The sequence below is a fragment of the Budorcas taxicolor genome, chromosome 12, assembly GCF_023091745.1.
Source record: "Budorcas taxicolor isolate Tak-1 chromosome 12, Takin1.1, whole genome shotgun sequence".
Lineage (NCBI taxonomy): Eukaryota > Metazoa > Chordata > Mammalia > Artiodactyla > Bovidae > Budorcas > Budorcas taxicolor.
In genome coordinates, this window is record NC_068921.1 from 35,529,149 (window position 1) to 35,542,214 (window position 13,066).

General features: G+C 38.5%; 1 protein-coding gene across 1 annotated transcript in view; it reads left to right on the forward strand.

Annotated features, from left to right (window-relative positions):
* Positions 1-13,066, forward strand: part of ZDHHC20 (zinc finger DHHC-type palmitoyltransferase 20) — a 56,201-nt gene that overhangs the window by 18,772 nt on the left and 24,363 nt on the right. The window contains exons 2-4 of the mRNA XM_052650207.1: positions 3,290-3,316; positions 6,977-7,080; positions 11,430-11,550. Of these exons, the coding sequence (XP_052506167.1) occupies positions 3,290-3,316; positions 6,977-7,080; positions 11,430-11,550 (252 nt within the window). The remainder of the gene's footprint in view (positions 1-3,289; positions 3,317-6,976; positions 7,081-11,429; positions 11,551-13,066) is intronic.

Here is a 13,066-nt window from a genome sequence, read left to right on the forward strand (position 1 = left end):
TAACCTCTGGGGGAAAGTTAGAACAGAAGGCATTTCATCAGAAATTGTGGAGGCCAGAAGGAAGTGCCATGGCATTTCTCAAGTGTTAGAGGAGAACTGTCAACCCAGAATCCCACGTCCAGCAAAGGCTGGCTGTTAGAGATATCAGCATCCTCTTCATTACAAGTATCCAAAGCAAAAGCTGGATGAAGGAAGTAATACGGCTGTCTCCTCACACGTTCTCACTTGTCAAGGAAGAAAGCTTTTTTTTCCACCATGACTTCTCCTTTACCAAAGACGTATTCATCAGCCATGGCTCTATCTCACATGGCCAGAGTAGAGACAGAGGATGGTGGTGAAGTGAGAGTATCTGGGATTTTCAGTCTCAGTTAAAGGGGGAGCTAGGCAAGAGAAAGCAATGGCACCCCACTCCAGTACTCTTGTGTGGGAAATCCCATGGACGTAGGAGCCTGCTAGGCTGCAGTCCCTGGGGTCACCAAGAGTTGGACACAACTGAGCGACTTCACTTTCACTTTTCACTTTCATGCATTGGAGAAGGAAATGACAACCCACTCCAGTGCTCTTGCCTGGAGAATCCCAGGGACAGGGAAGCCTGGTGGGCTGCCGTCTGTGGGGTCTCAGAGAGTCGGACATGACTGAAGTGACAGCAGCAGCAGCAGCAGCAGCAGGCAAGAAAGGATGTTAGTCACTCAGTCATGTCTGACTCTGCAACCCCATGGACCATAGCCCGCCAGGCTCCTCTGTCGGTGGGATTCTCCAGGAGAGAATACTGGAGTGGCTAAACATTCCCTTCTCCAGGGGATCTTCCCAACCCAGGGATCGAACTCGGCTCTCCTGCATTAAAGGTGAATTCTTTATCATCTGAGCCACCACGGAAGCCGTAGATGAGACGGGGGCTGTTAAGTGGAAAAGGGCATGTGACAGCTCTCATGTTCACAATCTTAAGTTTAGATTAATATTATCTGCAAATGAAATTATACGTGGTCACTGACATGATTGAGTAAAAAACATTGATTATACCTTTAAAAGGCACATGTAACCATTTGGGTATATGTAATGTTTTTGTAATTGTGGATTTATTATCAGAAGAATTTTTTCACCTGTATTGGGATCCTTGGAAAATGGAACATGCCTGTGTGAGGCTAGAGGCTCTGCAGACAGCTTCTGACAGTCCTGTGTCTCTGTAATCGGTGGGCAGCTAGCAGATACTGAGGGCTGTCTCCACACCACCCTGTGCCAGGTGCTGGTCACTCAGTCATGTCCTTTCCTCTAAGAGAAATCTGGAAGGAGCTGCAGACTAGAAACTTGCAATTGCGCACCAGTGTCAGTGGTATTATGATAAGGGAATTTTAGAGTGCCATAGGATTGTGTGCCTAGGAGATGTGTTTAGCCGGCTCTTGGGGTCAAGAGAGCCCTCCGGGAGAAGTAAGCTCTGCTCAGTCTGGGTTTGTCCAGCTTTGGGGTGAGGCAGCTCTTTTCCATCCTGTAGTTGCGTGGCTGTCTCGGGGGAGTTGGATGAGGCAGACCAGATGCTGTCAGCCAGATGCAGTTAAAACCAGAACTCTGCTTTGACAGTGTGATCACAAGTAGGCTGCCAGCTTTTGATTTTCACTAATGTGATGATTAAAAATGTTATCTTCCTGTAGTTTTACTTTGGATTTCTGTTATGAATGAGGTTGACCATCTTTTTTATGTTTGAGATGTCTGTATTTCCTTTTCTGTGAAAAAGTGGTTTTTTTTAAACAAATTCTTACTGATTTGTAGGTACTCTTTTAAATAGAGAAATTAGTTTTTAGTCTATATTAAGAGTTGTGAATATTTTTTTCCTTGCTTTTCACTGATTTTTTTCAAGCATTTACTTTTATAAAATCAAATGTATTGATATTTTCCTGTGGCTTCTATGTTTCATGTCATAAACTGAAACACCTACTCAGCTCCAAAAGTGTATATATTTTTAGATTTCTCCTGTTTCATCTAGTATACCCATGATTTTGTTTTGTTTTATTTTTTGCATTTGTCTTTGATATACATTTGGGGTTTATCATGTTGTGAGTCTCAGTGGTATTCCCACATGGCTACCTGTATCCTAATGCTACTTATTGGCTCTATTCACACTGATTTGAAATCCCATATTTATCGTAGTAAATCCTTACATATATTTGGGTCCAGCTCCAGGAGATAGTGAAGGACAGGGAAGCCTGGTATGCTGCGGTTCATGAGTATGCAAAGAGTTGGACTTAGGAACTGAACAGCAACCATTTTGGAGTTTTCTGTTCTGTTCTACTGATCTATTTATTTGTGAGCTGGTACAACTGTTTTTTAATACTTAGAGCATTTGTAGTATTTTTATAATACTGTGCCCTATTATTTAGCATGACTACTACTTAATTATTCATCTCTTCCAGAATTTCCTACCTCATTATGTAAGTTTATTTTTCCACAAATGAACTTTGAGATCTAACTGGTTAAAAAAATAAAAGTATTTTCACTGAGGTGACACTAAATTTATGAGATTAACCTCAGGAGAATTGCCATGTTAGTGATGACTCTTCTGTGTAGAATATAAGCCCTTGCACTTGTTCAGATTTTTATCAGTATCCCTCAGAAACATCAGATTGTAGATCACAGAGGGCATAAATGTTTGCTACTCTGAAGACTTTGGACTTCTTTCTGTAAAGTAACTGGGGGTGTTGAAGCGTATTCGATCTTTAGATTTGCTGGTAGTGAGGATGTGTCAAACTTATGGTAGAGAGTAGCTTTAAGCCATTGCATTTGAGAAAGTCCTGAAAGAAGGCAATAGGAGAAATGAGAGGGGGTGGGGTATTTGAAGAGACTGAAGTAGTAGAATCTATAGTACCCAGAGGCCCGTGGACTGTCCAGAGAGGGGAATAAATAGCTGTTCTCAGGGTTTCAAAAACTGGAAAGAAAAAAAATGCTTACCCCCTGCAGGGGTAAGTTCCTCTGTTCCTGAGTGCCATAGAGGAAAATCCTTTTATGTAGGCAGCATTAAGAAAAGAGCGAAAGAAAACATAGCTATAATCATATTGACATACTTAAAACTGACAATGGTCTGAAGAAAAATTTTAATGATTGCAGTGTTAATGATGAAGAATCTGAATTTTAGTTTTTCAGGGTTTTTTTGAGTGTACAATTCTGAATTTGCATTAGTGTTTACATCTTATAACTAAATTTTATGTTTATAAAAATGATATTAAGATGAATAGTCAACTTGAAATAAAGTTTATAAACAAGTGTTTAAAGTATATTTATTCCCTGTGTTTTCTTCTAGTTACACTTTCTGGAAATGGAGAAAACGGTAAGGCACTTTTAATTTTTAGTCTCAAGTAGATGACATAGTGTCTTAATTGCAACCCATATACTTGTTATTTTAGTGATGACTGTTTGTTTTGGTCTTCAGAAAGAAAATACACATTCTTAAAGTTTAAATTTTATTGGTTTGTTTTGTTTGTTCTCTTGTTTTTCCTTTTGTTTAAAATAGTACTTTACTACTCATAGTCATGTAATAATTAAATGACCAGACTGAATTTGTAAATTAATAGTACTACTTCATTTGAAAGAGAATTAAAGTTTTTATGACTAGTCAAGGAGACAGTGTCTAGAGAGAAGAATCATGACTCAAAATTTCATTGAAATAAAAGAAAGTTTTATGTCCTTTGATATCAAATTTCAAAAGTAAAATTGGATTTGAGATACAAAAATCAAAGTTTCTGAAACAGAATAGTTAGAAATTATTATTATTAACAAAAAATGTTTTTTGGCCTTGCTGTGCAATATGAGGGATCTTAGTTCCCTGATCAGGAATTGAACCCATGTCCTCCTACAGTGGAAGCAGGGAGTCCTAACCACTGGACCACCAGGAATTTCCTAGAAATTATTAATAAATATTCTTATTGTTGAAAATAGAAGACCTTAAGCATAGAAGTCTCAAGTTGACTTGGGGTCTAGTTTCTCAGTAACAGAATAAGTAGAGACAATCTCGGTAGGCTTGTTTGTCTTGCTTAAAACTATTTCCTCTATGTTGAAAGCACAGGTACAGAAAGTAGAGAATTTCTGAAGTTCTTATAAAAGAACTTTTACTTGAATCATTATTTCAGGGGGCTGTTTCCCCCGTATCTTTCAAAGAGTCTTTTGGTGAAGTTTTTTTGCTTGCTTATTTGTTTTTTTTAATTCAGTTACAGGTGATTTTTGAGTCAGACTTTTTTGATTTATAGATTTAGTTTTTTCTTTCAGCTTTGATTTAATTTAAACTTTTACTTTAAGTATTACTTATAAACAATATTTACCATATATATGGGATTATTAGTAATCCCATTAATTTGAACTTATTTAAAAACAATATTTCCTGTTATTATTTATATTATAATTTGATAGTTACCATCTACTAAGTACTTACTATATTCCAAGCAGTATACTAAAAGATTTATTTAAGCTTTTATTTCTTTATCTCAAAGTAAAGATTTTTTTAAGGGAAAAACTATTTGTTTTTGTTCTTATGGAGAGCAGAAATATTCTAAAGAAATATTAAATGTTTAACAGTGTTAAAGAATTCCAGCCTTAGTTGTAAGTAACTAAATGATTAAGAAGTTTAAAGTAACCTCAAGGTTACCATTTATCTGAAAGCTCTACAATAATATATAGATGAGGATTGATAAACTTGATTGAATATGGGAGCCCGGCAATAATATAAATACGTGAAGTGAGCTAGGTGAAGATAAAATTGCAGACTTGGTAAAGAAAGGACTTCTGTGTTCGTATAACAATAGGAGGCTGAGATCTAGCATTTTGTCCCAAAGGGAAAAAAAAATGAAGGAATGATATCAGATCCATTGGTTAGACCACAGGGTTTAGCCTAGAGGGAGCTGAAGTGGTAGAGAAGGCAGAGTTTTGAGGAACCGGAGTTTTCAATGAGGAAGACAATATTTGTGATTATGAAAAGAAAGCGTATTTGCAAATAGAAGGAAGTTGTGGTTAGGACTTCATGTGGGACTGAGCTGTCTCTGAAGTAGGAGTGACTCTAAGATAATAGAGAAGTGGAAAGGATAATTTTAGATATGACATAGTGGGAAAGACCTTGGATTTTTATCAGGCATATACAGGGTTTGAATTCTGGCTTTATCATTTAGTCAGTAAGTGACACTGGGCACGGTAAGAAATTCTCTGAGCCTTTGCTTTTACATTTGTAAACTGAAAGGATACCTACAAGACCATCGTGAGGGTTATAAGTAAGGGGTACAGTTGTCTCCTCGGAGACTTTCAGCATGAGGAAGGGCTGATTGAGGCGCTTCGGTTAAATACGGTTACTAGGAAACTCCAGAGTTTTAGCATGCGTTTGTTAGTCATGTAGGTGGAGCTCTTTCTCAGGAGTTTCACAGCCAGTGGGCAGAAGAAACTCTGAGCCACATGTTCTTCACTGACCGTTGAGATGGACCAGGAACCAGAGTGGAGGCGAGGACACCTGCTGGCTTGTGCACTGACCCAGACGAGACGAGCAGCAGTCGAGGAACTAGGGCACTGGCAGTGAGAAGACTGAGATGTTTACCTTGACACAGATCTTGGGAGCTAGAAAGTAAAGTACGCATTTTGTGAGATTAGCCAGCTGTGTACTGAGGAGTCCTCGAGCCCTGGCTTCCTGTTTCGATCACCAGTGTGACTTAGGCTTCTGTTCTGTTAAACCACCGTGAACCAGTGTAATTGCAGAAAGAAATGTTGGGGTTCAGCAAGTTGGGGTCAATTTTTTATCATTTTATTTAAAAGCACTTTTTTAAATCCAAAAACTTAAGGAAGAATAACCTCAGGGCAAAAGAAGGACAGTTGTTCAAATTGAATACGTTAGCTTTATTAAAAACTTCACTGCATTGTTCTCAGTGTTTCTCATTTAACTGCAGACCAGTGAAAACTCGGATCAGTCCATAAACTTGGGAAACACTAAAATAGGGAATGCACAGAAAAACACAGATTTTGAGAAGAAGGAATTGATATGCTTCGATAGCAGTGATGACGATAGCCAATATTCACTGAAGATTTATTGCGTGTCAGACACTGTTCTAAGTGTTTTCCATTTATTCACTCATCAGTGTTAGGCAGCTAAATTAAACTCATTTAAAGAGCTTTAATTGAAGTCAGAGTAAATCATTTGGGAAGAGTAGTATGAAGGGGGGAGAAATTCTGAAAGTAATGGAAAAAGTAACATTTGGAAAAAGTACCTTTTGGAAAAAGTAACATTTGATCTGAACTCTAAAAATGAGCAGAATCTCAAACTTTTATGCATGTCTCTGCTTTGTTTTCTTCAGTGAGTTTGTGGTGCTTCATTCCAAACTGAAAAGGGATTTAAGCACTTGATAGATAGTTCTTGCTTCTTTCTATCTTACAGATAGAAAATACAGAACACAGCAAAAAGTTTTTAGTTATATCAGTGAGTTAATGACGTTGGAATGTTACACTAATCCACTTAGGAAACACTTAACGGGAAAAATTCAAAGTGGCTAAACTTTTTCATTACCCTGTGTTGAAAAGGACAATGAAATTTAGGATAACTTTCGTGAACAATCCAGGAATTGAGTTATTTTCAGTGTTATAATTCCTTGGATTTAATGTTCATAGTAATGGAATCTGTCTTAAATAATTTTTAATTCATTTAAAATATAACTTTTAGGAAGTCCTTTTGAAGGAGATGCTTTAAAGATTTCAACTTAAACCTTCAGCAACTTAATAAAATCAAATCTTTACTTATAAACCAGGCCGATAACCCTTAAATTCAAGAACAGAGTGTTTTTTCATATCTGTAATGTTACATCATGCAGATAAAAGAGTGTATATATTTGATGTTTTTAGTATGTTTTAATTAAATTTTTTATTGGATTGAGCCTCCTGACTCTAAATACTGTGTTTTAATATGTGATGTTTTTTCCTGTTTTCACCTGGATTCAATGAAATGTTGTTTGTTTTTATTTACCAGGAAAGGCCGTTGTTTACCTTGTGGCTTTCCATCTGTTCTTTGTTATGTTTGTATGGTCCTATTGGATGACAATTTTCACATCTCCCGCTTCCCCCTCCAAAGAGGTAAATTTAATGCTGGTAAATTACCAAATGCTTTCACTGATGATGGAATTGTTTTCCCTGTGTTACCTTTGTTGAAACTCTATTACATGACGCGTTTGTTCTGTTTCCATTCATAAACTGCTCGGTAGCTACGTTGTGAGTTTGAGTCGTCAGCCTCTCAGACACAGCCCACTGATGTCCTTCGTAAAAGATCCGTGATGGCACTACGGTTTAGCGGTGCCATGCTGGGTTTTTTTAAAGATGTACTTTATGTCGCTGGAGTGAAAACTCTTAAGGGACAGAATTTAGTTAGGAAAATAGAGTTTATTTTTAGAAACTCTCTTAACACTTTTTTTCCTCAGGCCTGAACAAATAAGCTGCAAGTAAATAAAGTGTTTTGATTATGGGAGACAAATCGTCTGTGCTGTTGCTTGTGACACCTAGTGTGGCTAGTGTTTTTTCTACTTGGAGGTTTCACTTGGAAATAACACAAGTATACACGTATGTGGAATAAAACTGAAGATCATTGTGTCCCTTTCAGCTGATACAGCCACCTGGATTCTCTTCAGTTCAAGTTCAGCATAGCTAGATAAAGCAGAACACACTAGATAGAGAAGGACACGCTGGATGGAGAAGGACACACTCTCCACAGAGTTAGACTTGTCTGAGTTTGATCTTCTGCTCTAACACGTTTTTTAATGAATCCAAGGAAGGTGGAGCCAGCAGTCGTTCCATCCCCGTAGGATGTTTGTGAGGAGTAAATGAGATTCATTCATGGAAAGCTTATGAACATTGGGCCTGTCTTATGGTTAGCACTCAAATATTAGATGACATAATAATATAGTTCCTTCCCTTTGTATTAAATTCATCAGAACGCATTAAAAATTACAGACATAGGTTTAAAGGCATCGACTTCCATTTAACTTTCTGTAGAAGAACATATATGCAGAAACTATATACACTGTAAATGTATGAATGAGTTTTCATGAACTGAGCACATGTGAGTAACCAGCACCCAGTTCCAGAAGCAGAACATGCCTGGCATCCCATGAGCCTCCTGCTTGGGGGCCTTTCATGAACTTTCTCCTTGTGTGTGATTCTTCCATGCTGTTGTATGTAGTTGTGGCTCAATCCTCCATTGTGCTTATGGGACACAGTTTACTTACCTGGCCTCCTGTTGATGGGCATTTGGGTGTAGAATTACTGTCCATATTCTAGCACACACAAACATGTTACTCTTTGGGGCAGGTGCCCGGGAGAATTGCTGGGTTCTGCCTGTACAGTCAGCAGTAGTGGGTGATGCCAAATGGTCATTAGCCCATTGTTTCTATTGGGCACTTTTGTTTTAAGGGATAATGTAAACCATTAATCAAGCTTACTGTTGCTTCAAATATATTCTTCAGGCATTTGCTAATAATTAGTTGGCCCTTAAATTTAATTACAAACTGCCATCCATACCTTAATCTCTTAAATTGAAAAAGATTACCAGTGATGATGGCTATTGGGAACATATCACGTACACAACTAAATAGTCTTTACAGGAAACAGAATAAGGAGAACAGTTGGTGTCACTTTTGAGAAGCAGGCTAGTGCAGAGGCGCAAGCTCCCTCTGCCTCCTCCCTCTGCTCTTCTGGCTGTGGGGCCCTGGGCCTGTGGCCCTGGACCTCCGAGCAATCCTCTGTAAAGTCAGGGTGACGGTTGCACACACCTTATTGGATTGTTGTATAGGTTGAATAAATTGATCATACACACACATGATCGGTTGTACTTATAGCATATAATTACTGCTATATGTAAAGTGCTTAGAAGAATGCCAAGCACATAGTAAGTGCCATCTAACTGCTACTTTTTCTTTTTTTGGCTGTTGTTTTTACGATATTGCACCCAGGTAGCATTTAGCCCAGCATCTAAGCCTTTCCATCCACTCCCACATCGTTGCCAGGGGTCTGTTTGCTTCCTGGGTATAGTCCCTCAGGAGCTGAAGTCTCACTGACTTTATCTCCACTAATTCTTCCTGGAAGTCTGTGTTCAAGTAGCATGTTGACCTCAATATACCATTTTCGCCTCTTTGTGTTTTCCATATGCTGCTGCTTTTGCCAAGATTTTCTTTCCTGTGTTACCTTCCTGGACGATTCCTGTTTATCTTTCTAAACCAATTTAGGTACCTCTTCTTCCAAGAAACATTCATGGACAGCCCCCACCCCTCCTGAGGGAGCTTTGATCACACCTGGTAAAGAATTGCTAATTTGTCATTTGTTCTTAACATTTGTAACTGGACTATAGGAATGTATTTTTGAAGGCAAAGGCTATATTTTTATTCATCTTTGAATCCCTGGTACCCGGGACAGTACCAAGCATACACTTATATTGAAACATCTGAACACTGTGTTTAAGATAATGACATTTCATAGTTTGAATTCTGTTCAGTGGTACTTAATGAAAAATAGACTAATAATTTCAAAGGTCTAAATTCATTTTAAGTTTTATCTTGTTCCATTCCTCATCTAAAATCCTGGTGTCTGTTGATATTTTCATTTGGTTTAAGCTTTTCATAATTCTTAACCATAGTTCCTAAGGAAAAGTAATGATTTTGAGGCCTTCCTAGAAACAGGCCAGGGAAGTCTGTTCAGATTTTACAGGGAAACTGCAGAATTTGATTAGAGCATCTTTTTTCCGAGTATGTGTTTAATATTATACCATATGATCTTTCCTGGAGGAGGGAACAGCAACCAACCCAATCCAGTATTCTGGCCTGGAGAATTCCATAGACTGTATAGTCCATGGGGTTGCAAAGAGTCGGACACGACTGAGCAACTTTCACTTCACTTCATATGATCTTTATTCTCTATTTTGAGTGTTTCAGAGATGTATCTTGTCAGGGAAGAACTTTCTAGCAAGTCAGCTCTCTTAAAGGAGAGCGGGCCATCTTACAGAGTAGGGAAGTGTTCTGTACCTGAAAGTGTTTGGGAGGGGATGGATCTCAGAAGTGCCTGGGTGTTTAGATAGGTGACCTCCAGAGTCAGCTTTAAGATGGTGGGTATTTTTTCTGTCCAGTTTGTACGTCCAAGTTCCTTCTTGTCCTTCCTAAGTAATTGGGTGATTGCTTTTGCCATTGTGGCTTGGTGGTGGGAGCCAGGCTAGGTGATCCGAAAGGACTCTTTTGTTGCCTCAGCCACTGTGTTTTAGTCTAGGTTAGAGGAACAAGCCTGTAAAAGGCAAAAATATCTTTTCATATTAGCAACATAGGGAGAAACATCATAGAGCAGAACTAACTCAAGGGACTTGTGTTTTTCTATCAGCTCTGCCAATAATTATGCAGTCTTAGAAAATTTCCCTAAGATGCATGGGATCATAGGTTCCTTATCCCAAGGGCTCCTAATCTGTGCTGTGCTATCCCGTTTGTAAAAGAAGAGGCAGTGCCGTTACTGATGAAGAGTCATCAAGGGTGGGCAGGTTTTGTTACTTGAGTTAGCAGGTAGACCAAATACTCAAACTTGAAAAGATGAACCTCTAGTTAGGACTCCTTAGGCCTTTTCAAGCAAAACCCTGTAAGTAAATAATAGTTGAGGAACAATATTGTATGAAACATGATCAAGAGCATGTCTCAGGCCAGTCTTTGTGTTTTAAAAGAAATCTATGAAATAAACACCAAGAGAAATGTAATAAAAGCTCCTGGTTACATGAAATAAAGTCGTGAAACTGAGGTCCGTGAGATACAGGGATGACATAGAAAGAAGCAATGAAACAAGTCCTTTGTAGGAAAATGCTGCCCACCACATGGGAATTAAAACTTGAGAAATAGAAGCTGGAAACAGCCCTACAAAAGAACTGCTCCTTAAGAAAAGGAGACTGTGCTTGCCTTGACAGTCCTTAATAGTTCTGGAGAAAGTTCCCTGATTGGTTAGTGTTTTAAAAACAAAACAAAAAAAAGCAGTAAAAGTTGTCCTCAGGAGAAACTTGGCCAGAAAATAGCAGGACCCCTGCCTGTGATTTGCCCCCAAGCAAGTGAGTCTTTGAACATCTTCCCAAAGATTCAAAATCTCTTGACACTTTCAAACAGCAAATGTTTTACTAACACAAAATGTACATTAAGCCCTTTTTGATGGGGAAAGTTAATTTTTTCTGTAAAAAACAAAGATGCAAAAATATTTTCATGTTCTTTGCCATCATTAGCATGGAGGGCAAATATTTTCACTCTGTCAATGTAAAAGGTGCTTGATTAGCTTTCTAAACAAATTTGAAGAAAAATTTTGCCTTTGTAGAAGGAAATATTTGTCTTTTTCTGTTCTGGATAAAACTTGTTTTTCTGAGCATGATGGTTAATAATCACGGGATTGAAAAGAATTGATAGTTATTTCTCTTTCTATAGTTCTGCTTGTCCAATTCTGAGAAGGAACGTTACGAAAAGGAATTCAGCCAAGAAAGACAACAAGAAATTTTGAGAAGAGCAGCAAGGGACTTACCTATCTACACCACATCAGCTTCAAAGAGTAAGAAAAACAAAGCTTACACTTTTCCTCTCCAAAGAATTGTGAGAATGTGGTCATTTTTGCCAAAATACCTTTGCATGATTTGACTGCTAAGTGGGTATTGTGGTTGTCACAAATGGCGTCTGGAGAAACAAGACTTCTCTGTGTTCTGTATCTTACACGGTGTTTCAGATACAGGTGTATACCTTTATGTGAAATACAGGTCTTTATCTCAGGTAAACCTGTCTCAGGTGTTTGAGATAGATTTACCTGAGATACAGGTATTTCAGATACAAAGTCTACTTTGATACAGACTTTTTATGTGGTTCACTTTAATGTTGATCTCTCTTGTTCTGCATTTTTTTCTAGCTCATCCTTCATGGCTAAAAATTTCATTTACAATTTTTAGTAAACTGTCATTTGGAAATCCTGGTTTGAATTTGAATATTTTGTGTCATCCCTGAGTAATATTTAAAAAAGCAAGAATGTGCTAACCTAGAATGGGGAGAAATAAAAGCCACAGAAGGGAAGAAGCACGTTAAGGTTGTAAAGCTACCCCTCAGAGGGCCAGACTTGGAAGTCCACTGTCTGCTCCAAAGCCATGGGTGCTTCTGCTCTTCGCGCACCACTGACACTTGGGCCTGTGAGGGGGATGGGTCTGTGAGTAGCCCAACTGGTTACTTAATTGTAGGAAGTTGTTTAAAATTATGTATTCTATATCTCATTAATTCATTCAGATAGAAGATAATGTTGACAGCTGACAGTCCGATCTAAGTCCTTTACACATATGAGCTCATCTGAGCTTCACACCAGCCCTGTGGGGAGTCGCTGTCGTGTCCACTTTACAGATGAGGAAACAGAGGTGAAGTACCTTGGTAAAGGTCACACAGACAGTGTGGGGAAAGGTGCCCTGCCTCTGAAACCCACTATGCTGCTCAACTCCAAGGGGAAATGGAGCTTTTTCCTTTGTATAGTTCTGTACATATGCTGACTTAAGAAAATTTAAAATTCATGCTAGATTTTAGGAGGGGATATTTGGCCAACATTTAAGTTTTCACGTGTTTAATACAGGCACCCTTTGGAGAATACTGTGGGTTCAGTTCCAGACACTGCAGTATGGCGAGTCTTGCAGTAACGCGGGACACATGAACTCTTTGGTTGCCCAGTGCGTGAGTTATGCTTACACTGTAGGGCAGCCTATCAAGTGTGCAATCGCAGTGTCAGAAAAACACATACATACCTTAATTTAAAAATACCTTATTGCTAAAAATGCTTACCATCATCTGCGCCTTCAGCAAGTCGTAGTAGTAATATCAAAGGTCATTGATCACAGGTCACCATAACAAATATAATAATCATGAAGTTTGAAATACTATGAGAAATACCAAAATGTAACACAGAGATACAAAGTGAGCAAATGCTGTTGGGAAAATGGCACCAGTCGAGTTGCTCAGTGCAGGGTCCCCAAAGGCTGTCAGTTTGTGAAGAAACGCAGAGTCTGTGATGCACAATGAAACCAGGTGTGCCTGGCCTGTCC